Raw genomic sequence first — 27,726 nt, forward strand, 5'->3', positions numbered from 1 at the left:
GGTGTCACATTTAACATGGATATAGAAAAGTCTGTGGCTGGGCGCGGTGGCTCACATCTGTAATCCCAGCACTTTGGGGGGCCGAGGTGGGCGAATCACCTGAGGTCAGGAGTTTGAGACCAGCCTGGCCAACATGGTGAAACCCCACCTCTACTAAAAATACAAAAATTAGCCGGGTGTGGTGGCGGGCGCCTGTAATCCCAGCTACTCGGGAGCCTGAGTCAGGAGGATCACTTGAACCTGAGAGGTGGAGGTTGCAGTGAGTCGAGATTACACCACTGCACTCCAGCCTGGGCAACAGAGTAAGACTCTATCTCAAAAAAAAAGAAAAGAGAAGTCTTCTGTAACCATTGTATAACTATTAATTTTTAGATTGGTTTGGCAGATTATCATTAGTTTGACAGATTAGTGGCAGATTATGTTCTGCCACTAACTACAAAATTAAAAAAAATTAAGTCAGAAAATCATGCCCTAGGTTCTGAAAGACATCAACACAGGATATTTGAGTTGACTGTTTATGATTGTTGATCTGGAAATCAACTTCTTAAAACATTGAGACTTGAAATACAAAGGCTGTGAGCATTCTGTAACACTTCTGTAGTAAAATTGGCTACATATTGAAAATTTACTCTTCATAACAAATAGTTTTCAGAAGCTTCTTGTCTTTCTTGCTTCCAGCATGTAGCTTCATTTTTTGGGCTCACTGAAGAATCGAGGTCTAATGTGATCCTTATACATAGAATAGAGAACACCTAGAAAAAGAAGGATGTATATCAATTGAGTATCCATGGGAAACAAACACTGAATTTCTTCCACTTGTTGTATTTTTATGAAACTAGCCCACAATTTAAACAGAAACAAACAAAGGCCCTCCTTCCTATGAGTTTTTGGTTTGGATCATACAAGTAACTCTAGAAAAAAACAAAAAACAAAACTCTAGGAGCCCTTTAAAATCAATATCAACTTAAATTTATGATGTTACTGTGCCACCAAAATATTGGTAAAATGTTAGGAAAGTGGGAAAATATTTCCAGATGTTAAGATTAAAATAGTAGTCATCTCAATTAGCAAACATTTCTTGTCTCTACTAGTACCCAGTATCCCGAGGAAAACAAATGGTGAATGGATCGACTTCCTGCTTCTAGGGATTTATGATCTAGTGGGTGAATTGCCTGTGAGTTTAGACAGATGGTATGTATGGCTTCCACAGAGTCCTGGGGCATGCAGAAAGGGGAAAGTAGCCAGGAGGAATAGGGTAAGAAAGAGAGGAGCTGCTTTAGTGAGTTCCAAGGATGTCAGCAAATGTGCACACCCAAAAGCAAGTTCGGGAGTTACAGATTTAAACTACCACTCACATACCACCACTAACCAGCCTATGCCCATCTCAGTTATGAAGGCATCAGATCTTGAAATTAGATCCCTCTTCTGAGTGTGAAACCCATATATTCATTATTGTACATAAGACATTTTGATTTTTTTTTGTTTTGAGACGGAGTCTTGCTCTTGTCACCCAGGCTGGAGTGGTACAATGGCATGATCTTAGCTCACTGCAACCTCCACTTCCCAGATTCAAGCGATTCTCCTGCATCAGCCTCCTGAGTAGCTGGGATTACAGGCACCCACCACCATGCCCAGCTAATTTTTGTATTTTTAGTAGAGACAGGGTTTTGCCATGTTGGCCAGGCCAGTCTTGAACTCCTGACCTCAGGTGGTCTGCCCGCCTTGGCCTCCCAAAGTGCTGGCATTACAGGTGTGAGCCACTGTGCCTGGCCTTACGTATGAGATTTCTACGTTGCACAGGTAGGTGGTCTCCAAACTTTCCAAATTTACCTAAGTAAATATGTTGAACATGCCTCTCAAAATATGTATTTATTTACTTATTTTATGTTTTTGAGATGGAGTCTCTCTGTCTCACCCAGGCTGGAGTGCAGTGGGGCGATCTCGGCTCACTGCAGCCTCTGCCTCCCAGATTCAAGCAATTCTCCTGTCTCAGCCTCCCTAGTAGCTGGGATTATAGGCATGCGCCACCACACCCAGCTAATTTTGTATTTTTAGTAGAGATGGGGTTTCACCATGTTGGCCAGGCTAGTCTCGAACTCCTGACCTCAGGTGATCCACCCACCTTGGCCTCCCAAATTGCTAGGATTATAGGCGTGAGCCACCATGCCCAGCCAAACTGTGCCTTTATTTATAAACAATATAAATGCAGGTGGGTGGTGGGGGCTCATGCCTGTAATACCACCACTTTGGAAGGCCAAGGGAGGAGGATCACTTGAGGCCAGGAGTTAGAGACCAGCCTCGTCAAAATAGTGACACCCATCTCTACAAAAAAATTAAAAAATTAGGGCGGGGTGCGGTGGCTCATTCATGCCTGTAATCCCAGCACTTTGGGAGGCCAAGGCGGGTGGATCACTTGAGGTCAGGAGTTTGAGACCAGCCTGGCCAACATGGTGAAACCCCATCTCTACTAAAAATACAAAAATTAGCCAGGTGTAGTGGTGGATGCCTGTAATCCCAGCTACTCAGGAGGCTGAGTGAGGAGAATCGCTTGAACCCAGGAGGTGGATGTTGCAGTGAGCTGAGATTGCGTCATTGCACTCCAGCCTGGGCGGACAGAGTGAGGCTCCATCTCAAAACAAACAAACAAATTAGCTGGGCATGGTGGTGCATGCCTGTAGTCCCAGCTACTAGGGAAGCTGAGGTGGGAGTATCAATTGAGCCCACGAGTTTGAGGTTGCAGTGAATCGTGATCACGCCACTGCAGTCCAGCCCGGATGACAGAGCAAGACCTTGTCTCCCCCCGCAAAAAAAGAGAATTGGTGGAACTGGAGTGGAGATTACGGTAAGCTGGGAGGCAGTGAGTCTGACTCAAGTTCTCTTCTGTCTTTTTGGGTTCTAGCTCATCCTTGCAGATTCCAGTTTATCTTTCCTTCCCAACTGTTGCCTTACTGACTTCAGTCCCCAGTATTAGAAACATAAGCGGCCAGGCGCGGTGGCTCAAGCCTGTAATCCCAGCACTTTGGGAGGCCGAGACGGGCGGATCACGAGGTCAGGAGATCGAGACCATCCTGGCTAACAGTGAAACCCCGTCTCTACTAAAAAATACAAAAAAAAAAAAAAACAAAAACGAGCCGGGCGAGGTGGCAGGCACCTGTAGTCCCAGCTACTTGGGAGGCTGAGGCAGGAGAATGGTGTAAACCCGGGAGGCGGAGCTTGCAGTGAGCTGAGATCCGGCCACTGCACTCCAGCCCGGGCGACAGAGCGAGACTCTGTCTCAAAAAAAAAAAAAAAAAAAAAAAAAAAAAAGAAACATAAGCAACAGCTTCACATAAACTGTTTAGCCAACTCCAAAAATGTTTTAAGGTCATATCTCTCTAATAAGTCCCTTCTTCTCCTCCTCCTCCCGTTCTTCCTCCTCCTCCTCCTTCTTCTTTTATGATTACTATTATTATTTGAGACAATGCCTCGCTCTGTGGCCAAGGCTGGAGTGCAGTGGTGGGAGCAAGGCTCACTGCAGCCTTGACCTCCTGGGCTCAAGCCATCCTCTCATCTCAGCCTTCCGAGTAGCTGGGACCACAGGTGCATGCGACTTGCCTGGCTAACTTTTTAATTTTTTGTAGAGACAGGGTATTTGCCATGTTGCCCAGACTGGTCTCAAACTCCTGGGCTCAAGTGATTCTCCTGCCTCGGACTCCCAGAATGCTGAGATTACAGATGTGAGCCATCATGCCCAGCCTAAATTGCTTTTTATGTATCACTACTGGTAGTTTTGCTTGTCTGAATCTTGACTGATACGGTTTGGGATTATAAGTGCTTCCGGAGGAACAGAACCAGGATGATAGCTTCTCTGAAGTGGTTCTCTGATCTGTTTAGATTTAAAGGCATTAATGACCATGTTTTCAGTTATAAAGAGGATGCTAACAGTCCATGGCATGTAGTAGCAAAATAGTTTCTTAAATTATCACCCATTAGGTCAGGCATGGTGGCTTATTCCTGTCATCCCAGCACTTTGGGAGGCTGAGGTGGGAGGATTGCTTGAGGTCAGGAGTTCGAGACCAGCTTGGGCAATGAAGTGAGACCCTCATTTCTACAAAAAATAAAGGCCAGGCCCGGTAGCTCGTGCCCATAATCCCAGCACTTTGAGAGGCTGAAGCAGGTGGACCATTTGAGCCCAGGAATTTGAGACTTGCCTGGGCAACATAGGGAGACCCCACCTCTACAAAAAATTTAAACATTAGCCAGACATGATGATGCTTACCTGTAGTCCCAGCTATGTGGGACTGAGGCAGGCAGGAGGATCTCTTGAGCCCAGGAGTTTAAGGCTGCAGTGAGCCGTGATCACACCACTGCACTTCACCCTGGGTGACAAAGCAAGACCCTATTTCTCTTTTTTTTTTGGAGACTGAGTCTCTCTCTGTCACCCAAGCTGAAGTGCAGTGGTGCGATCTTGGCTTACTGCAACCTCTGCCTCCTGGGTTCAAGTGATTCTGCCTCAGCCTCCCAAGTAGCTGGATTACAGGCACGTGCCACCATGCCCGGCTAATTTTTGGATTTTAAGCAGAGATGGGGTTTCACCATGTTGGCCAGGCTGGTCTCAAACTCCTGACCTCAAGTGATCTACCCACCTCGGCCTCCCGAATTCTGTGAGTGGCTCATCACAATATCAGTTCAATCCCCAACCTCACAGAGTCACTTCTGTTAAAGTTAAACCATTGCTTTAGAAGTAGTGGGACACTGAAAATTGGGAAGATGTGGCAGATGTCAATGAAACGGGTCTTTGAACACTTACATTTTAGTGAGACTCCTTTGCCAATAGAAGCAGTCCTTCTATCCTGTCTGAGAATGACTGAAACTTGGACCAAAAGGTAATCTCCACTAAATGAAATTGAAATGCCAGAACTTCCTTGGTAGAGTAATGGTTCTCAACCAGGGGCAGTTTTGTTCCCCTGGGAAATCTGGTAGTGTCTGGAGATATTTTTGGTTGTCACAACTGAGGGTGTGGAGGTGAGAGGAAATTCTACTGGCCTCTCATGGGTGGAGACTAGGCATGCTGCTAAGCATCTTGCAATGCATGGGACGATCCTTCACAATAAGAATAATCCAGCCCAGAATGTCAGTAGTGCTGAGGTTCAGAAACTGCCACAGAGGTAGGTATCCAAAGTATGAGGGAGGTTGGTTTGTTAGGGTGAATTTATCCTGCTTCACCACATCCTAAACTAATGTTGTGAGAAAGACATTTGTCAGGGTAGCACTGGCAAGAGTCCTGTGGTGACTGTTCTCTGTATGCCAGAAATGACAGTGCGAACTGCTGGGCTCCCTAAATTCAATGGGGATGATGGGATCCTGAGGCTGTGGGGGTCCAGTGGTAGCATTTGATTGACAAAGACAAGGAAAGCATGATTGTTGTGATGGGCAGCAAAGCCTAAGTATCATCAGAATAGTGTAAGTAAGCCACAGAGATCTTTGGCATTGGCTAACTGAATATAGTATCCCTAGAACTGAAAGTTATGGGCAGAAGCAGAAAAGCTCTAGGTTTGGTGAATAAAAGTCTAACTCAAATAACCACAATAAAGAGCCAAGGAATTGACTCAGTTCCTAGAATTGAGTTATTTTCACAGGCCCAGAAATCCCTTGGATGAAGAGGGAGCCAGATCCCTTTAAGGAAAGACCCAGTTCGACAGACAAAAATATATATACTATAAGTCTTCCTTCTAGCCTTCCCCAAAGGGGACCTGTGCTCATTTATCAGGGCACCTGTTCACCAACGAAGGGAAAATAATCACATTTATAGGGGATTTTTGAATCCTAGTTCTGAATTGACACTAATCTCTACTTTGGTAGAATTAGTGTGGCCTACCAGTCAAAGTAGGGGTTTATGGAGGTCAGGTGGTTAATGGAGTTTTGCTGTGGGTCTTCTTCATAGTCAAGCCTGGTGGGTCCCTGAACCCACTATCTGTTATTCCTCAGTTCTGGAATGTGTAATTGGAATAGACATACTCATCAACTGTCAGAATTCTTACACTGGTCCCCTGACCTGCAAAGTAAGGGCTGTTATAGTAGGAAAAGCCAAGTGGAAGGAAAAATAGTAAACCAGTGGCTGGGCACGGTGGCTGACATCTGTAATCCCAGCACTTTGGGAGGCTGAAGTGGGAGGATCACTTGAGCCCATGAGGTGAAGACCAGCCTGGGCAATGTAGCAAGACTTCATCTCTACAAAAAAAAAAAAAAAAATTAAAAATTAGCCAGGCATGGTGGTGCACACGTGTAGTCCCAGCTACTCAAGAGACTGAGGTGGATGGATTGCTTGAACCCAGGAGTTTGGGGCTGTAGTGAGCCATGATCATGCCATTATACTCCAACTTGGGTAACAGAGCAAGACCATGTCTCAAAGAACAAAAACAAAAAATACCACAAATGTAAAACAAAAGCATTACTCTATTCCTAGAGGGACTGTAGAGATTAGTGCCATCATCAAGGACTTCAAAGATGCCAGAGTGGCTATGTGTAATGGATCACGCCTGTAATTCCAACATTTTGGGAGGCCAAGGCAGGAGGATTGCTTGAGGTCAGGAGTTTGAGCTTGGGCAACATAGTGAGACTCTGTCTCTACAAAAAGATTTTGAAAAAAGATACCAGAGTGGTGATTCCTAAACCATCCCCATTTAGTTTGCCTACTTGACAGAAGACAGATGGATCTTGGAGAATGATACTATTCCTATAAACTTAATCAGGTGATCACTCTGCTTATCCAGATGTGGTTTTGTTGCTGGAGCAAATCAACATAACATCTGCTTTTTGGTATGCAGCTGTTAATCTGGTTGAGTGCTTTTTTCTGTACGTCTTTTACTAAAGATAATCAGAAGCATTTGCTTTCACCTGGCAGGGCCCACAGTATGCTTTCACTGCCTAATCTCAGGGCTCTGTGAACTCTCCAGCCCTATGTCATAATCTAGTCTGCAGGGACCTTGATCATCTCTTCATCATACAGGACATCACTTTAGTTCATTATATTAATTTGACCTGAATATCAAGGGGAAATTGGAATGCATTATATCTTTTAGGGCACTTCTTGGTACTCCCATGTCCTATGATGGAAGACAATGGAAAACTAAATCCAACACAGGCAGGATGCCTAATAATCCAGGTTAGGCATGAAGGAATGAAGGTTTGGGTCACCCCACCAGTCAATTAACCATGAGTAGCAAAGGTACTTGCGGAAAGCAAAGGGGATATGAAATGTGTAGTGGATGAATACAGATATAATACTAGCTATGACCATCTGACCAGCTGCAGAAACAGACTGTGATATTTAGGAGTGTTTCTTCCTTATTTTGATATGGATGCATTTGTGTATAGATTAGCCAAGTTTTTTTCTATTCCCCACTTCCATTTACCTATCATCTAACATAAGAAGTGTTAATAGGATTCAACCTTATATCTCAGGATTTAAGTCACAGGATATCAAAGGGGAATGTGATTCAGCTCAAAGAGGAATCAACATCATCCAAAGATGTGTGAACGGATTCTGTATCCTCTTTTGGGAGAGAACTAGCATGCTTTTGGATACACAAAGGGTGGCTGATTTTGCCACTGTCTTTATTTGGAAGTTAAGGGTAATTAAAAGAGGTATATATGGATGTCAAGTTGACAAGGGCTGGACAGTGGTAGGCTTGTATTATGTCAACTGAAGTAGCCTGTAACTGCATTTTCCAGAATTCCTTTCCTTTTATTACCAGGGTTAGTGCAAGAGACATCCTGCATGAGATGTAGAAGGTGGAAATGATGCAGCAGTCAAATTCTTCTTGTGTCTGAAAGACACTGTTGCAGTACAGTTTTGCTTATGCGCTGGCTCACTTTATTGGCGGGGGTCAGCAATCATGAGCACAGCCACTATGGCTCCTGCTGAATTTTCTCCTGCACCTTCCCTGACCCCTTTGCCAGCTCCATGTTTAGCTCCAGAATGAAAGGCATTGGCGATTTCTATATTTCATCTCCATCAGTGAATGTGGAGGCTTGGAGATGGCTGAAAACCCATAAGGGTTCCAGTCTGTCCTGTGTATTGTTCTAGCTTATCTTTGCAGGTTCTGGATTTTCCTTGCTTCTACTTTCCTTTCTTTTCTTTTCTGTTTTTTTTTTTTTTTTTTTTTTTTTTTTTGAGATGGAGTCTTGCCTTTCACCAAGGCTGGAGTGCAGTAACGTGGTCTTGGTTCACTGCAGCCTCCACTTACCAGGTTCAAGCAATTCTCCTGCTTCAGCCTCCTAAGTAGCTGGGATTACAGGCATGCACCACTACTCCCGGCTTACTTTTGTATTTTAAGTAGAGATGGGGTTTCACCATGTTGGCCAGGCTGGTCTCAAACTCCTGACCTCAAGTGATCCCCCTGCCTCGGCCTCCCAAAGTGCTGGGATTACAGGTGTGAGCCACCGCACCTGACCTACTTTCCTTTCTTTTCTAATTCCTTTCCCTGCTCACTTCAGGCCCAAGCTCCAGATTCATAAGCAAGAGCCTCATAATTATATAAGTTCAAATACCTGTAATAAATCCCTCATTAAACATTACTACTAGTAGTTTTGCTTTTCTCATTAAACACTGATTCGCCTACCAAGCTATGTAGAGTTCCACTTACACGCCATGCCTCTGTGCCTTCGTTTTTTTTTTTTTTTTTTTTTTTTGAGACGGAGTCTCACTCTGTCGCCCAGGCTGGAGCGCAGTGGCCGGATCTCAGCTCACTGCAAGCTCCGCCTCCCGGGCTTACGCCATTCTCCTGCCTCAGCCTCCCGAGTAGTTGGGACTATAGGCGTCCGCCACCACTCCCGGCTAGTTTTTTTTTTTTTTTTTTTTGTATTTTTAGTAGAGACGGGGTTTCACCGTGTTTCACCAGGATGGTCTCGATCTCCTGACCTCGTGATCCGCCCGTCTTGGCCTCCCAAAGTGCTGGGATTACAGACTTGAGCCACCGCGCCCGGCCTCTGTGCCTTTGTTTTTTCCTCTGCCTAGAATCCTGAGGTCCTTCTCTGCTTAGTGAATTCCTCCTTATTCTTGGTTCAGTACATGGTTTACATCCTTAGAGAAGCCTCCTCTGGCCTCCCAGCCCTAGTTAAATGCCACTCCCTTGTGTTTGTGCTTCCATAGCAACCTGTGCTATTTTTTTTTTTTTTTTTTTTCTTTTTTTGAGATGAAGTCTTGCTCTGACGCCCAGGCTGGAGTGCAGTGGCGTGATCTCAGCTCACTGCAAACTCTGTCTCCCAGATTCAAGCGATTCTCCTGCCTCAGCCTCCCAAGTAGGTGGGACTGCAGGCATGTGCCACTACACCCAGCTATTTGTGTGTGTGTGTGTGTTTTTAGTAGAGACGGGGTTTCGCCATGTTGGCCAGGCTGATAGCAAACTCCTTACTTCAGGTGATCCGCCTGCCTTGGCCTCCCAAAGTGGTGGGATCACCTCCGTGCCCGGCCAGCCTGTGCTATTTCTGTTACGGCATCTATAACTTTATATTGTCTTCTTTCTTTCTTGGTCTTTCTAAGGAGACTAAACTGTTTAAGGGTAGGGACTGAGTCATATTTCTAAAGTGTCTGGCACATAGCAGGCATTCAATAAATGTTTGCTGAATGATGAAAAGGAGGACTGTAACTTTGTAGTAAGGCTTCCTGTATTTGGAGCACATTATGGCTCACAGTAATAAGATTATTACCATATAACTTTCCTTGCAAGCCCCATGCCCATCATTCTATCATCTCCAACCTAGGCAGGATGACTCCACTCTGCACAGCATGAAGGGCACCTAAGAATATTGTGACCTGTTCTCATTAATGTAGAGCAAACAAATTTAGATTACTTTAGGTCCTAAAATGGACTTCTTGTTAGAACTATCTGATTTAGCTGTGGGTATAACCTGAATTAATGAAGACAATTTTATACCTTTTCTTTGGATTTGACTGGTAGGTCTTGCTTAATTTATGGACTAATAAAAAAAGATTTGCCTATTGCTGAAACTTGGAAGGAAAGAAGAAGGCAGTTGAGATTTGTGGGCTCTAAAAATATCTTCTTCCTAGTTAAACTAATAACTACATTTGCTGTTCAGATAGGCTGGGAAATATGGTCGCTGCTCTTAGCCATGAGATGGGGCTCACAGCCACAATATAGGCTGTGATCTATCTGTAACTGCTGCTCTTGAGTTATAGGATAGGAACTATTCACCACTCCCTTCACTAAAGAGAACAGCCCATTGCCCTAGTTGTCTACCATGGGTTTTGTCAGTTTTTGTCAGCTGCAATCATAAAAAATTAAGCGCACAACTGGGCCACAGCCTCAACTAAGGGAAGATGAGTCTTTCCTACCCCTCTCTCATTATATCATTGTGACCCAATATTTATCTTCTACTGTGAATGAATAAAATAAATATACTCTCAAAGACAGCTGAACATAAGATACAAATTAAGCAGGTTACCTAGAGTCACAGCTCCGACAACAAATCCTTGGGCAGCAACTCTCATGTGAATAAGATGAATTGACACTTTCTGATCTCTTCTGTACTTTAACTTGTAAAGACCATAGGACACCACAGACACAAAGCCTGCTATACCTGTGAATTTTAAAAGTATGGGTTATTTGGAAGGCTGGGGCAGGAGCATTGTGTGAGACCAGGATTTTGAAAACAGCCTGTGCAACATAGCAAGACCCCATCTCTACAAAAAATAAAAAATTAGCCACACATGGTGATACACATCTGTAGTCCCAGCTACTCAGGAGACTGAGGCAGGAGGATCCCTTGAGCCCAGGAGTTCAAGGCGTCAGTGAGCTATGATTGCACCACTGTCCGGAGCCATGAGGCCCGGAATTAGCCGACCTCTGTTGCTTGATCTCCGCAAAGCGGAGACAAGAGGGCACATTCCCGGGTTCTTTATTTACAAACCCTTCCCGCGCGCGCCCAAAGCTTTTCCCGCGCGCGCCTAAGTTTCTCCCGCGCGCGCCAAAAGTGTTCCCGCCCGCGCCAACCTTTCCCGCGCTGGCGCAAACATTTTCCCGCCCAGGAAGATATGCAGCCCAGGGCGCAGGCGCGATCCCGCGCCCGGGAAAAGTACAAACCCAGGGCGCATGCGCGATTGTAATTTGAGAAGACCCGGCCCCCCATCACCGCCCTGGCCCAACCTCTTCCCCTGCCAGCCTATATAAGGCATGACCCTACACTCAATAAACGAGACTTGATCAGGCTGTTTGTCTTGTCTCCATTTCTTGTGTTTTCTTGTCTCCTCCATTCCCACTCCCCCTTCCAGGGCCCGTTCGACTGTCCTGCAGGTCGGGACACCTGGCGCCCGAACAGGGACTTGAACACGGGGGAAAAAGTGAGGAAGAAGGCACTAAAGTCGGCCGAAAGTGAAAGTGGAAAGAAATTCCTCCGGACGTCGTGGGAGCCTGCCGCGTTGGAACCAGAGGTGAGTAATAGTGTCTGATTATGGGACAAGAATTAAGCCAGCATCAAATTTATGTAGGGCAATTAAAAGAGGCTTTAAAAACACGAGGAGTAAAGGTTAAAAGTAATGATTTGTTTAAGTTTTTTGATTTTGTAAAAGAAACCTGCCCTTGGTTTCCACAAGAGGGGACCATTGACGTAAAGAGGTGGCGTAGAGTGGGAGACTGTTTTCAAGATTACTATAGTACTTTTGGACCAGAAAAGGTTCCGGTGACAGCTTTTTCTTATTGGAATCTAATCAGAGATATAATAGATAAAAAGGAAAAAGAAAAAGATCCTGAGGTAATAGGTGGTGGTTACTCAGACTGAGGAAATATTAAGAGGCAGCTCCCAAACCGACCTCGAAAAATCCATACCTAATAAAGAAATAGACCTTATATCACTACAAAGCGACGAGGAAGAGGCTGGGGTCCCCTCGATAACAAATGTAGAAACATCAAATAAGGAAAAGTTCAAAAAATACCCAGTTTTACCTACAACTAATGAAAGCAAAAGTAAAAATAACCTTAACCCTTCAGAAGTAAACTGGGATAATTTGGAGGAAGGGGCAGCAAAATATCATAATTCTGACTGGCCACAAACTCTTACTTATCCCCCTCCCTATAATAAGGCTTCTGCCCCCGCAGTTATGGCAGTAATAGACCCAAAAGAGGAGCTTAGAGAAAAAATTGCACAGCTTGAAGAGCAAATAAAGCTCGAAGAACTACATCAGTCTTTAATCACTAGATTGCAGAAATTAAGGACAGGAAGTGAGAGTGTTCAATACCCTAAAGGAATAGAGAAACCCTCTCACCCTCAGAGACCCGGACAGCATGTCCCAAAAGGAAGGTCGCTTGGTAGTAGGGATAGGGAGGATTCCTCTCCTCAAGATGTTTTTCCAGTAACGGAAACTACAGATGCGCAGGGTCGAGCCTGGAGACACCACAATGGGTTTGAATTTACTGTAATAAAAGAACTAAAAACTGCTGTCTCGCAATACGGAGCTACTGCCCCATATACCCTGGCCATAGTCGAATCTGTGGCCAAAAATTGGCTCACTCCCATAGATTGGAATACCTTAGTTAGAGCAGTTCTTTCCGGAGGCGACCATCTGATTTGGAAGTCAGAATTTTATGAAAATTGTAGAGATACGGCCAAGAGAAACCAACAAGCCGGAAATGGTTGGGATTTTGATATGCTAACTGGCTCGGGTAACTACACAGAAACCGATGCTCAGATGCAGTATGATCCTGGACTGTTTTCTCAAATCCAAGCAGCGGCTACCAAAGCCTGGAGAAAACTTCCTGTTAAGGGGGATCCAGGAGCCTCGCTTACGGGGGTCAAACAAGGTCCTGATGAGCCTTTTGCAGACTTTGTACATAGACTTTTAACCACGGCCAGCAGAATATTTGGAAATGCCGAGGCAGGGGTGGATTATGTAAAACAGCTAGCTTACGAAAACGCTAACCCAGCTTGTCAGGCAGCAATCAGACCTTATAGAAAGAAAACAGACTTAACAGGTTACATCCGCCTCTGTTCAGACATAGGACCCTCATATCAACAGGGTTTGGCTATGGCTGCTGCCTTTAGTGGACAAACCGTAAAAGACTTCCTCGCTAGTAAAAATAAGAATAGCAAGGGGTGCTTCAAGTGTGGAAAAATGGGACACTTCGCTAGGGATTGTAAGGGAGAGCTAGCTAAGACCTTAGAGGCAAAAGCCCCAGGCCTCTGCCCTAGGTGTAAAAGAGGAAAACATTGGTCCAACGAATGTAAATCTAAAATTGACAATCAAGGAAATCCCGTAACACCTCAACAGGGAAACGGATTGAGGGGCCGGCCCCAGGCCCCGAAACAAGCTTATGGGGCGGTCAGTTTTGTACCAACCAACAACAATCCGTTTCACAGCTTAGTAGAGCAATCCCAGGAAGCGCAGGATTGGACCTCTGTTCCACCTCCCAGACAGTATTAACCCCTGAAATGGGACCTCAGGCCCTAAGTACGGGTATATATGGGCCCCTACCCTCAAACATGTTTGGATTAATCCTGGGGAAAAGCAGCGTCACCATGAAAGGCCTACAGGTCTTTCCAGGAATAGTTGATAGTGATTATATAGGAGAAATCAAAATCATGGCCAAGGCTATTGACAACATCATTATCATTCCTCAAGGGGATAGAATAGTGCAGTTACTCCTGTTACCATTGCTAAAAACAGCTAATAAAGTCCAATCGCCCCTAAGGGGAAAGGGAGGATTCGGATCCTCAGACATCTACTGGGTACAGCCCATTACTAATCAAAAACTCTCTCTCACCTTGTGGCTAGACGGAAAGTTATTTACGGGACTGATAGACACAGGGGCCAATGTAACAATTATTAAGCAACAAGATTGGCCCGCCAGTTGGCCCACTTCAGAGACCTTAACAAATTTATGAGGAATCGGGCAAAGTAATAACCCTAGACAAAGTTCCAAATATCTCACCTGGAGAGATCAAGAAAGTAATTCCGGTCTCATTAAGCCATTTGTTATCCCTGATTTGCCTGTTAACCTTTGGGGTAGAGATCTTCTCTCCCAAATGAGGGTCATGATGTGTAGCCCAAATGATATAGTCACTGCACAAATGTTGGTTCAGGGCTGCCACCCTGGAAAAGGGTTAGGAAAAAGAGAAGATGGCATTTTACAGCCAATCCCAGCCATAGGAAAATTGGATAAAATGGGGCTTGGAAATTTTTAACCGTGGCCATTGACATGCCTGCACCCCAAAAATTTGCTGATCCAATCACTTGGAAATCAGATGAACCCGTTTGGGTTGATCAATGGCCACTAACCAATGAGAAGCTTGCTGCTGCCCAACAGTTAGTGCGGGAACAATTAGAGGCAGGACACATTACAGAAAGCAACTCTCCTTGGAACACCCCCATATTCGTCATAAAAAAGAAATCTGGAAATTGGAGACTCTTACAAGATCTAAGAGCAGTAAATGCTACTATGGTCCTTATGGGCGCCTTACAGCCAGGGCTACCTTCTCCGGTAGCAATCCCTCAAGGATATTTTAAAATTATCATAGACCTTAAAGATTGCTTTTTTACAATTCCCCTTCATCCTACTGACCAAAAACGATTCGCCTTTAGATTACCATCTGTAAATTTCAAAGAACCAATGAAATGATACCAATGGAAAGTGTTACCTCAAGGTATGGCCAACAGTCCCACCTTGTGTCAAAAATATGTGGCTACAGCCATACACTCAGAGAGACATGGAAACAAATATACATTATACATTACATGGATGACATTCTTATAGCAGGAAAAATGGGAGAACAAGTTTTACAGTGTTTTGCTCAACTCAAGCAAGAACTAACCACAGCGGGTTTACAAATAGCTCCAGAAAAAATACAACTACAAGACCCTTATACATATTTAGGTTTTCAAATAAATGGACCTAAAATTACAAATCAAAAGGCCGTTATCCGTAAAGATAAGTTACAAACCCTCAATGATTTCCAAAAGCTCCTTGGAGACATAAATTGGCTTCGGCCCTACTTAAAACTCACCACAGGAGACTTAAAACCCTTATTCGACACCCTGAGAGGTGACCCCCAACCCTAAGTCCCTTAGGTCGTTATCAAAAGAAGCTCTTTTATCACTTAATAAAGTAGAGGCGGCCATTGCTGAGCAATTTGTTACTAACATAGACTATTCACAGCCATTAACCCTTTTAATATTTAACACAACACTAACACCTACTGGTTTATTCTGGCAAAATAACCCTATTATGTGGGTCCACTTGCCTTCATCTCCCAAAAAGGTATTACTCCCCTATTATGATGCCATAGCAGATTTAATTATTCTAGGGAGAGACAATAGCAAAAAATATTTTGGAATTGAACCCTCTATGATCATACAACCTTATTCTAAGCCACAAATCCATTGGTTGATGCAAAATACTGAAACGTGGCCGATTGCTTGTGCCTCTTATGCCGGCAACTTAGATAACCATTACCCACCAAACAGGCTTATTCAATTTTGTAAGCTGCATGCTTTTGTCTTCCCTCATGTTACCAGTAAAACACCTTTAGACAATGCCTTATTAGTATTCACTGATGGGTCATCCACAGGAACTGCTGCATATACCTTTGCAGACACCACTGTTAAATTCAAAACCAGCCATACTTCAGCTCAGCTAGTAGAATTGCAGGCCCTAATCGCAGTACTGTCAGCCTTCCCTAATCAGGCCCTTAATATTTATACTGACAGTGCATATTTAGCTCACTCAATACCTTTACTTGAGACCGTAGCACAAATCAAACATGTGTCAGACACAGCCAAGTTATTTTTACAATGCCAACAATTAATACATGACAGATCAACACCTTTCTTTCTTGGACACATTAGAGCTCATTCAGGATTACCAGGACCTCTATCCCAGGGCAACCAACTGGCTGATATGGCAACCAAGACGGTAGCCATAGCTACAAATACAAACCTAGCCCAAGCACAGGCTATTCATGCCTTACACCATCTTAATGCTCAAACTTTGAGACTGATGTTTAAAATAACTAGAGAACAAGCAAGACAAATAGTTAAACAATGTCAGACCTGTATAACATACCTGCCAGTCCCTCACTTAGGAATTAGCCCAAGAGGACTAGTTCCCAACATGATTTGGCAAATGGATGTCACTCATTATTCAGAATTCGGTAACTTAAAATACATCCATGTATGTATAGATACATTTAGTGGATTTATACTGGCCACCCTACAAACAGGCGAAGCTACCAAACATGTCATAGCTCATTTACTACACTGTTTTTCCATAGTTGGAAAGCCTAAACAACTAAAAACAGACAATGGTCCTGGCTATACATCCAAAGCCTTTCAAGACTTTTGTCTTAAATTACAAATAAAACACATTACTGGAATTCCCTATAACCCTCAAGGACAAGGAATAGTTGAAAGAGCACACCTATCCTTAAAAACCACCATTGACAAAATAAAAAAGGGAGAATGGTACCCTACTAAGGGCACCCCTAGAAATATCCTTAATCACACACTTTTTATTTTAAATTTTTTAAATTTGGACAACCTGAACAGATCAGCAGCCGATCGATTTTGGCATTCCGAGTCCAAAAAACAATTTGCCACGGTTAAATGGAAAGACCCCTTAGACAACACATGGCATGGTCCAGACCCAGTGTTAATCTGGGGAAGAGGCTCAGTTTGTGTTTTTTCTCAAACTCATGATGCAGCCAGATGGCTACCAGAGCGACTGGTAAGACAGGTACCTAACAATAACCAATCCAGGGAGTAATTTTCTCCCTGAGAGTACTCTTTTCCTCTATTGCAGAGATGAACTTCAACTACAAGCCCCTCTGGACCATGGTGCTGATTTGCCAAGCACTCCAGGTATATGCCGGCTTTGGTAATCCCCATGAGGCCCGTAAATATATACGACAACGATACGGTAAGCCCTGTGATTGTTTGGGGGGATATGTGACCTCCCTTCCAAATACATACATCTCAGCTGTGTCCTGCTCTGCTTACACAGCATACCTGTCTAGTGACTCTCTTAAGTGGAGGTGTGTGTCAACCCCAAGGATATTTAGCGGAGAGGATACCACAACCTGCCCTTGTGACACATTTGAGACTGCTATGCATAGTTCCTGCTACACTACTTATTTAGAATGTACCTCTGGCGGTAAAACATACTATATTGCTATCTTAACAAGATCTAGAACCCCTACTATAGGGGCCAGTAGTGTCCCTACAGTTGTAGGAAGTACCAATAACCTTATATCAGCTGGCTGTACTGGCATTGTAGGACAGCCTGTCTGCTGGAATATTCACCCCCCTCTTCATATCCCTGACGGAGGAGGACCACAAGACAAGGTCCGAGAAATTAGGGTATACAAAAAACTTGAAGAGTCGCAAAGGTCCCTGTACCCGGAAATTCACTACCACCCCTTGGCCTTGCCCAAAGCCCGAGGGAAAGAGAAAATTGATGCCCAGAACTTTGCCCTCCTCACAGCTACTCATAACCTGCTTAACAATTCCAACTCTAGTCTGGCTGGTGACTGCTGGCTGTGTCTGCAATCAGGAGATCCCGTTCCTCTTGCCATACCCAGTAATAACTTAAATTATACATCCAATACCCCTTGCACCATAATTCCTCCCCTTAAAGTACAGCCTTTAGAATTTCCTAGTTCCTCTTGCATCTACTCCCCTCCCCTTAATAACACTTACGACCTCGATGTAGGATTCAATCAATTCAATAATTGTTCCACCATAGTAAATATTTTCCAATCACTGTGTGCCCCAAACAGCTCGGTTTTTATATGTGGCAATAATAGGGCTTATACCTATTTACCTACTAACTGGACAGGACGCTGTGTCTTAGCCACACTTTTGCCAGACATAGACGTTATCCCCGGAGATGAACCTGTGCCTATCCCAGCTATAGATCACTTTTTAGGAAGAAACAAAAGGGCAATACAATGTATCCCCTTACTTGCAGGATTAGGCATAACTACCGCCGTAGCAACTGGGGCTGCAGGCCTAGGGGTTTATCCCCTTACTTGCAGGATTAGGCATAACTACCGCCGTAGCAACTGGGGCTACAGGCCTAGGGGTTTATCCCCTTACTTGCAGGATTAGGCATAACTACCGCCGTAGCAACTGGGGCTACAGGCCTAGGGGTTTATCCCCTTACTTGCAGGATTAGGCATAACTACCGCCGTAGCAACTGGGGCTACAGGCCTAGGGGTTTATCCCCTTACTTGCAGGATTAGGCATAACTACCGCCGTAGCAACTGGGGCTACAGGCCTAGGGGTTTATCCCCTTACTTGCAGGATTAGGCATCACTACCGCCGTAGCAACTGGGGCTACAGGCCTAGGGGTTTATCCCCTTACTTGCAGGATTAGGCATCACTACCGCCGTAGCAACTGGGGCTACAGGCCTAGGGGTTTATCCCCTTACTTGCAGGATTAGGCATCACTACCGCCGTAGCAACTGGGGCTACAGGCCTAGGGGTTTATCCCCTTACTTGCAGGATTAGGCATCACTACCGCCGTAGCAACTGGGGCTACAGGCCTAGGGGTTTATCCCCTTACTTGCAGGATTAGGCATCACTACCGCCGTAGCAACTGGGGCTACAGGCCTAGGGGTTTATCCCCTTACTTGCAGGATTAGGCATCACTACTGCCGTAGCAACTGGGGCTACAGGCCTAGGGGTTTATCCCCTTACTTGCAGGATTAGGCATAACTACCGCCGTAGCAACTGGGGCTACAGGCCTAGGGGTCTCTGTCACTCAATACACCAAATTGTCTCGCCAACTGATCTCAGATATGCAGGCCATTTCGAGTACTATGCAAGATTTACAAGATCAGGTAGATTCTCTGGCAGAAGTAGTGCTCCAAAATAGCAGAGGCCTAGATTTACTAACTGCAGAACAGGGAGGCATCTGCTTGGCTTTACAGGAGAAGTGCTGTTTCTATGCCAACAAATCCGGGATCGTCAGGGACAAAATCAGGCGTCTACAAGAAGACCTAGAAAAACGACGAAAAGAAATAACCGATAACCCGTTTTGGACTGGGTTCCATGGACTCCTTCCCTATCTTATGCCATTCCTGGGCCCCCTGCTTTGCCTATTGCTCTTACTCTCTATAGGACCTTTGGTTTTCAATAAGCTCATGACATTCATTAAGCAACAAGTCGAGGCTATCCAAGCGAAGCCTATACAGGTCCATTATCATCGCCTAGAACAAGAAGATCGCGGTGGTTCATACTCAAACCTATTATGACCACCTTCCCTATGCGCTGAACTGGACAGCCAATGACGGGTAAGAGAGTGTCGTCTCTCACTAACCTAAGACAGGAGGGCCGTCATAAGCTACTGCCTAATCCCATGACGGGTACCAGTGATGAGATGCATTACTCCAACCTAAGACAGGCGCAGTTCCCAAGGGACAATCTTCTAGCCATAATTATATATAAAAAAGGGGGACCTGTCCGGAGCCATGAGGCCCGGAATCAGCCGACCTCTGTTGCTTGATCTCCGCAAAGCGGAGACAAGAGGGCACATTCCTGGGTTCTTTATTTACAAACCCTTCCCGCGCGCGCCCAAAGCTTTTCCCGCGCACGCCTAAGTTTCTCCCGCACGCGCCAAAACTGTTCCCGCGCGCCAACCTTTCCCACGCGCGCGCAAACATTTTCCCGCCCAGGAAGATATGCAGCCCAGGGCGCAGGCGCGATCCCGCGCCCGGGAAAAGTACAAACCCACGGCGCATGCGCGATTGTAATTTGAGAAGACCGGCCCCCCATCACCGCCCTGGCCCAACCTCTTCCCCTGCCAGCCTATATAAGGCATGACCCTACACTCAATAAACGAGACTTGATCAGGCTGTTTGTCTTGTCTCCATTTCTTGTGTTTTCTTGTCTCCTCCATTCCCACTCCCCCCTTCCAGGGCCCGTTCGACTGTCCTGCAGGTCGGGACACACCACTGCACTCCAGCCTGGGTGACAGAGTGAGACCCTGTCTCTAGAAAAAAAAACTGTATGGGTTAAGTACACAGCAGGCAAGAATTTTCAAGTGCTTAGAGAGTTAAATGAAAGAATGTCTGCAGGATAAGAACCTGGAAGATAAGCAGGAAAAACTTCAGCAAAGAACATTTTTCAAAGAACCAAGCTGGATTTGATCTACCAGACTTTAAAATGAGCCCTTAATATTCTTGGGTCCAATATTTGCAGTTTTGACTCTTTCCAGAAAAATTAGAACCATACAGTGTAGTAACTTGTCTAGTCATTTGTAATTTCCTGAGGAATGATTCCAAACTGCATGCTACAATGTTATTATCTGTGGCAAGTCACTTAACCAGTAAGTGAACTAACCCAACATCTCAGTGCCCACAGCTTTGAGTGTTTGGCTTGACTCTTCTCTTCCTGTTACCAAATAAGGAGTAAACCCAGTAGACTGAGAAAACATTTGTTCTTCTATATAAAGTGAAACCATAAACTTTAGTGAGAGATGAAAAGGTATGAATATATGCACGAGAAGCATAACTCTGGCAAGAGCTGTGATTCTAGAAAAGTTCAGAAGCCCATACAAATATTTCTGTATTTCCTACAAATGTCAAGGGGTGAATATACTGCTGTGACAACCAAGATTCTATGTAACTGGCGCTGAAACAAAGAACTCATCAACTAAATAGGAAAGATTCTAGAAAAAGATTTAAAACACTGAGAACTTAATGCATGGCAAAACAAAAATAGCCAGATAACTGATACTGGGCCAGGTATGGTGGCTCACGCCTGTAATCCCAGCACTTTGGGAGGTTGAGGCAGGTGGACCACTTGAGGTCAGGAGTTCAAGACCAGCCTGGCCAACACGGTGAAACCCCATCTCTACTAAAAATACAAAAAATTAGCGAGGCGTGATGGTGCATGCCTGTAATCCCAGCTACTTGGGAGGCTGAGGCAGGAGAATCGCTTGAACCTGGGAGGTGGAGGTTGTGGTGAGCAGAGATTGCACCATTGCAGTCTAGCCTGCGCAACAAGAGCAAAACTCCGTCTCAAGTAAAGAAAGAAAAAAGAGGATATGGTAGAGGTAATAGAATATGACAAGGACAAAATACACAGTAAGAAAACATTTGCACAGTAAAAGGGTGTGTCTTTTTTTTGTTTGTTTTTCTTTTGAGACAGAGTCTTGCTCTGTCACCCAGGCTGGAGTGCAGTGATGCGATCTCAGCTCACTGCAACTTCTGCCTCCTGGGTTCAAGTGATTCTCGTGCCTCAGCCTCCCTAGTAGCTGGGATTACAGGCATGCACCACCATACCTGGCCAACTTTTGTATTTTTAGTAGAGATGATGTCTTGCTATGTTGGTCAGGCCGGCCTTGAACTCCTGGCCCCAAGTGATCCGCCCACCACAGCCTCCTGCAGTGCTGGGATTACAGGCATAAGCCACTGTGCCCGGCCTATTTTTTTGGGTTCTCTATTCTTTCCCATTGATCTATACATCTGACCTTCCATCAGTACCACACTGTGTTGATTACTGTAGCGATATAGTAAGCCTTAATATCAGCCAGAGTGATTCTTTTCACTTTGTCTTTTTTTAAAAAAGATTATTTTAGCTTTTCTAGGACTTGTGCCTTTCCATATAAGATTTAGAATAAGTTTGTCTATGTCTACCAAAAACCTTGCTGGGGTTTTGACAGGAACTACCTTAAGCCTATAGATAAACTTGGGGAGAATTGACTTTTTTTTTTTTTTTTTTTTTTTTTTTGAGACGGAGTCTCGCTCTGTCGCCCAGGCTGGAGTGCAGTGGCCGGATCTCAGCTCACTGCAAGCTCCGCCTCCCGGGTTTACGCCATTCTCCTGCCTCAGCCTCCCGAGTAGCTGGGACTACAGGCGCCCGCCACCTCGCCCTGCTAGTTTTTTGTATTTTTAGTAGAGACGGGGTTTCACTGTGTTAGCCAGGATGGTCTCGCTCTCCTGACCTCATGATCCGCCCGTCTCGGCCTCCCAAAGTGCTGGGATTACAGGCTTGAGCCACCGCGCCTGGCCGACATCTTTACTAATATACTGTGTTTTCCAATTCATGAACACAGGGTCAGGCGCGGTAGCAAACGCCTGTAATGCCAGCACTTTGGTAGGGCAAGGCAGGAATATCACTTGCGGTCAGGAGTTCGGGACCAGCCTGGCCAAAATGGTAAAACCCTGCCTCTACTACACATGCGTGCACGCACACACACACACACACACCCCTCCAATTCATGAACACAGTGGTCTCTCCTTTTTTTTTTTTTTCTTGAGACAGAGTCTCACTCTGTTGCTCAGGCTGGAGTACAGTGGCATGATCTTGGCTCACTGCAGCCCCCACCTCCAAGGTTCTAGCGATTCTCCTGTCTTAACCTCTTGAGTAACTGGGATTACAGGTGCATGCCACCACGCCTGGATAATTTTTGTATTTTTAGTAGACACGGGGTTTTGCCATGTTGGCCAGGCTGGTCTCGAACTCCTGACCTCAGGTGGTTGCCCACCTTGGCCTCCCAAAGTGCTGGGATTATAGACGAGAGCCACCACGCCTGGTCGGTATTATGTTTTTAGTTTCAGTTTCCATATGCTTCTTGTTAGTAAATAGAAACACAAATTTTAATCTAAATGTAAGGGTCAATTAAAAAAAGAAATGCAGGCTGGGCATGGTGGCTTATTCCTGTAACTCCAGAACTTTGGGAGGCTGAGCCTGGCAGATCACTTGACGTCAGGAGTTTGAGACCAGCTTGGTCAACATGGTAAAACCCTGTCTCTACTAAAAATACAAAAATTAGCCAGGCATGGTGGTGCATGCCTACTCAGGAAGCTGAAGCACGAGAATCGCTTGAGACCAGGAGGTGGAGGTTGCAGTGAGCCAGGATTGCGTCATTGCACTCCAGCCTGGGCAGCAGAGGGAAACTCTGTCTTAAAAAAAAAAAAAAAAGCAAGTACTTTGTATGTGGATAGCATGTTTGGAATAACTATGTTGGCATATGCATGTCTATGGATGGTTAAGGATATATTTCTTCTTTCATGATCCATTTAATAAATGGAAATAAGAATCAGTAAATCATTACATTATAGGCTGATTCACAATAAATGAAATAAAAATGACTAATGTGCTACAGACATAAAAACAGCAAAAAAAAAAAAAAAAAAAAAAAATTGCTGATGGTAGACACATGAGGAAACAGGTAAAACCCTGAAAGCTCTGTAAGTTCGGCCAAGTCCTTCTGGAAAGAACTCTGGAAATATATAACAAATGATATTAAACTGAACATGCTTCCTGCTCTGGAAATTCTACTTCTGGGAACATACTCCAAGGAAGTAACCAAAAGAAAAATCAAGAAAATGACACAAAGATGTTCAGGGTTACACTATGTTTGAGGAAAACCCAAATAACCCAAATGGCCCAAACAGAAGAAAAACTGCAATTACTATAAAAATAAATAAGAGTAGGGAGTATTAAAACACAGAAATGTACATATGTTAGGTGAAACAAGCAAAGCCAAATAATCTGTCAACACATACTTTAAATAGATATAATGCATGCAGAGACCTTAACAGTGATTGTAAGATGATTTTGAACAATGCAAATGTGTTTATAATGATGGAAGTTGCTTAAGATAACCAATAAAAAATGTTTTATAAATTACCTGCATAGGACCCTCCATCCTGTAGCAGGGAAATACACATAGTAGTGTTACAATGACAATAGCTAAACAAATTATTCAATGATATATATCCAGTTTTTTTTTTTCTAAGGTAGAGTCTCACTCTGTTGCCAGGCTGGAGTGCAGTGGCGCGATCTTGGCTCACTGCAACCTTCACTTCCTGAGTTCAAGTGATTCTCCTGCTTCAGCCGCCTAAGGAGCTGGGACTACAGGCACCCGCTACCACGCCCAGCTAATTTTTATATTTTTAGTAGAGACAGGGTTTCACCACATTGGCCAGGCTGGTCTCAAACTCCTGATTTCAAGCGATCCACCCACCTTGGCCTACCAAAGTGTTGGGATTACAGGCGTGAGCCACCGTGCCCAGCCTACCAAATTTTATCATTATTTATTTTTTAGCAAAAACTTGGCTCTGTTCCCTTAATCAAATGAAAGTTCTGTTCTTACTTAAATTGGTTTTGTTTCTTTTAGACATTAAAGTCAGAACCTTTACTGTTTTCCATATAGTGTCTCTAGTTTGTTTATAATTGAATTTAACTGGAAACACTTTTATCTTTCCACTTTAATCACCCTAAATGTCTCTGGAAAAATAATTTAATGTACAACAGGCACAGTGGTGCATATGTCTCTTTGTCTCTGTTCATTAATTAATCTCTGTTCATTAGAGTGATCTGTTCAAGTAGCATTGAGTTTTTGAATATTTTTTAGTTAAAAATGCTAAGGAAGATAAATCACTATTAAATTATTTGCTTCCATTTCTTACGGGTGCTATCACAAGTCTTAAATGAAACTTCTAAACAGAATATTACTGTAAAGTAAAATTTGATTCTTTCTTGATATGTGAATAATGACAGGAAGTTGCTAGAGTCACAGTAACAGTGGGAACATCTGACATACCTATTTAGACATTTTTATGGAATTAATATTTTTGCAAACTTATGTCAGTCAGATTTAAGTAAATTATTTTAATAGTTTCCAAAATGAACACAAGGAAAGAGGCATGGCTGCAGTATACATCCATGGAGAAGAAAGAGAAAACTCAGACTTTAAAACATAATATTAGTGCTTAGGTTTTGTGGTTTTTTTTAAGTCCACATACACATAATACTTGTTGAAAATGTAAACATACTAAATGTGTGTGGGGAAAGGATAAACAGCTAAGGGACCAGATCACTAGGTGATCTAATCATAGTATCTCTCTTTTTTATTTTTTGAGATGGAGTCTTGCTCTGTGCCCAACCTCCGCCTCCCGGGTTCAAGTGATTCTAGTGCCTCAGCCTCCTGAGTAGCTGGGGTTACAGGTGTGTGCCACCATGCCCAGCCAATCTCTTGTATTTTTAGTAGAGATGGGGTTTCACCATGTTGGCCAGGCTGGTCTTGAACTCCTGACCTCAAGTGATCCACCTGCCTCGGCCTCTCAAAGTGCTGGGATTACAGGCGTGAGCCACTGTGCCCAGCCTAATTATAGTATCACTTCTTTAGTCCAGAATTTATTTTGCCATCAAACTCCACATCTGGAGCATAGCAGGAAGCCAACACAGACGGCCACTGAGAGCCAAAATGACCACCCCAAAGTTCATGCTCACAAGTGTTCAGATAGGTCCAGGCTTTTACTCAGAGCTTTCCTCTGAATTGACTCACAGTTCTTTCAAGCTTTGGTATCTAACTTCTGGTGCCACAGAACATTAAAAACATTAGATGCAGAAGGTTTTGGTTTTTTGTTTGTTTATTTGTTGTTTTTGAGAAAGGGTCTCACTATGTCACCCAGGCTGAAGTGCAGTGGTGTGATCTTGGCTCACTACAACCTGCACCTCTTGAGTTCAAGCAATCTTCCCACCTCGGCCTCCCAAAGTGCTGGGATTACAGGTGTGAGCCACCGCGCCCGGCCTGGAAGCAGAAGTTTTTAATGTGCCCAATAGTAAGAAACAGAAAAATCTATAAACAGAAGACGTAAGAACTTTAGGTTTAGATTACTTACAAGACAAAGAGACATATGCATCTCAATAGTCCCTAATAGGCTTTAAATATAATAAACTGATGCTGCTGTTGATGGTCCTGAGTTATGGCTGAAATGTTAATATTCATTCAATCTATTCCATTTGACTGGCTAGGAACTAATACTTTTAGGTAGACTTCTAACAAAGTGGATAAAATAGAATAAAATTTGATGCCTCAAATAACAGCTAACATTTACTGGGGGCTTACCATGTACTAGGAACTATTCTGAAAGTTCAACACATGCCTAGAGGAGGTTAGCTTCAATTATCTGAAAAAATTCAATTATAAGAAACATTTCAATCCTCAAAGGCACTGGGTAAGGCATCATTGTGTTATTACAGTTTTCCTCATCCAGTCAAGACTTATACTTACCTACAGGGACAAAGGGGGAGTCTCTAGATTTCCTGATTAGTCGGGATAATTGGCCTTCATCCTCTTCTGCTGACCACTGATTATCTGAAGACATTTTCTTCTCTAGTAACAATAGGATATAAATGTGGTTGCCGTGAATCATTAAAAATAATTTGTTTTTCCTCTCCCATCATACTCTTGATTATGTGTTTTTTTGTCTTCATTTGTTTGATAAGCCTATCTGCTCAACTGAAATAAACAATTGTCTTTCCTTCACAGTTTTCACTACAGAATTTTTTCATTTTGCAGGGGAAGGGGATAAGAAAAAAATACATAGAGAGAGGAAATGATAATCAGATTTCATGAATACAGAGTAAAAACACAGATCATAATTCTGTTATTCAGTCTCCTTTCCACTGCTCAGCATTTGAGATCACTGGGAACCTCAGGACTTCTTCCACAAGCACTGTATTTGAAGAACACAGTTTCTTTTTAAAGTATCATTTTAAAGAAGTATGGCAGTGCCAACATAGGCAAAAATACTTCCAGATTTACAGGTATCGGCAGAATGATCACTCCAACTGTGCAGAATGTGCAGGGCATTATAAAGTCATTCAGATACTTACCAAGTACCTACTGTGTGCCAGTTGCTATGCTAGACAATGGATTCCTTGTCTAGCCTGGCTTGTCTACATAGGATGAATGAAGAAACATATGATCACAACAGATTTAGCAGCACCTGAGTCTGTTCCCTGTGCAACTTATTGTGTTCACCCCAGAATTCAGATACAGCGGCTTCATCCTATGGATGAGGCTTCATCAGAAAACATAAGCTTAAGAAGCACAATACCTGTAGCGTACCCCACCACCTGCTGTCTGTCTCCTGGTGTTCCTTCAGCAAGAGGCTGTAGATCAGAACAGGTGTTTGTTGTAAGGCCAGGACACAATGATGTGCAATTTCCAACTAATTGATAATGGGAAAGCCCAGAAACACGCCCCAGGTCGGCTGGTATTGGCCAAGATTTCCAGCACCCTGCCAGAAACTCACCAGTAGCAGCCTGGGCCACAAACTAGGCTTTCGAAGCCAACATTAAGAAAAACATTAAGGCTTTGGAAGAAGATGCATTTGCTTAGGTCTGCCTTCACAAGGGAGCTCCTGACTTCTCTCTGTGACTGAGTCTTAGTACTTGACTCCTGGGCCCAAAATTGAGGGAGAGAGGCACAGGGTCATAACACTGGGCTTGGAGGGGAAGGGGAGAAGATAGCCATCAGAGGCCAGGATTCTTGCCATCCTTCAGAAACGTGCCCTAGGCAGAGGCGGTGCGTGCCCTGCAGTTGGAATCTCCAGCTGAGGTGATGAGAGCCCACTGGGCTCACCTGGCAGTGGGGCCGTCGCAGGTGCACCTCCTGCAAAGCCTCGAGCTGCACACGCGCCCAGGGGAAAGATGTGACGTCACTGCACCTGTGGCCAGTCCCTGCACCTGTGTGTGAGACCTGAGTGGGGCTGTGGCTCTTGAGGTGTGTCGGTGGTAGACGTGGCCTTCGCTTCTGTTCTGACCTCGTAGCCTTGGGGCCCCTTGAGACCTCGGAGAACGCCTTGCTCACTGCTTCCCTCCGACTGCAGCCACGTGGACCTAGAGATGAGGGCAGAGGATCAGGTATCATTCATGGTTTTTCCCTTATAACTTCATGTTTAAGTAATTTCAGACTTACAGAAAAGTCCCCAGAA

The 27,726-nt window shown here is 44.2% G+C and overlaps 1 protein-coding gene across 1 annotated transcript; it reads right to left on the minus strand.

Annotated features, from left to right (window-relative positions):
- Nucleotides 1–496: 496 nt before the first annotated feature.
- Nucleotides 497–27,522, minus strand: HIGD1C (HIG1 hypoxia inducible domain family member 1C). The gene is made up of 5 exons (XM_010385336.2): nt 27,375–27,522; nt 26,848–26,902; nt 26,019–26,120; nt 10,447–10,581; nt 497–752 (listed from the first exon to the last, which is right to left on the minus strand). The coding sequence occupies exons 3-5, from the start codon at nt 26,110–26,112 to the stop codon at nt 688–690; spliced, it is 294 nt and encodes a 97-aa protein (XP_010383638.1). The 5' UTR covers nt 26,113–26,120; nt 26,848–26,902; nt 27,375–27,522; the 3' UTR covers nt 497–687.
- Between the last annotated feature and the right edge of the window lie 204 nt (nt 27,523–27,726).

This window comes from Rhinopithecus roxellana, chromosome 10 (assembly GCF_007565055.1).
Source record: "Rhinopithecus roxellana isolate Shanxi Qingling chromosome 10, ASM756505v1, whole genome shotgun sequence".
Taxonomy (NCBI): Eukaryota; Metazoa; Chordata; class Mammalia; order Primates; family Cercopithecidae; genus Rhinopithecus; species Rhinopithecus roxellana.

What these genes read in the sequence shown, in the direction of transcription:
- HIGD1C (XM_010385336.2), bottom strand. Translation starts at nt 26,112, where the DNA reads ATGTCTTCAGATAATCAGTGGTCAGCAGAAGAGGATGAAGGCCAATTA. An exon ending in CTCCCCCTTTGTCCCTGTAG is followed by an intron (nt 10,582 to 26,018) that starts GTAAGTATAAGT and finishes TAAAATTCACAG; the next exon opens with GTATAGCAGGCTTTGTGTCT. An exon ending in TGTCGGAGCTGTGACTCTAG is followed by an intron (nt 753 to 10,446) that starts GTAACCTGCTTA and finishes TTCTTTTTCTAG; the next exon opens with GTGTTCTCTATTCTATGTAT.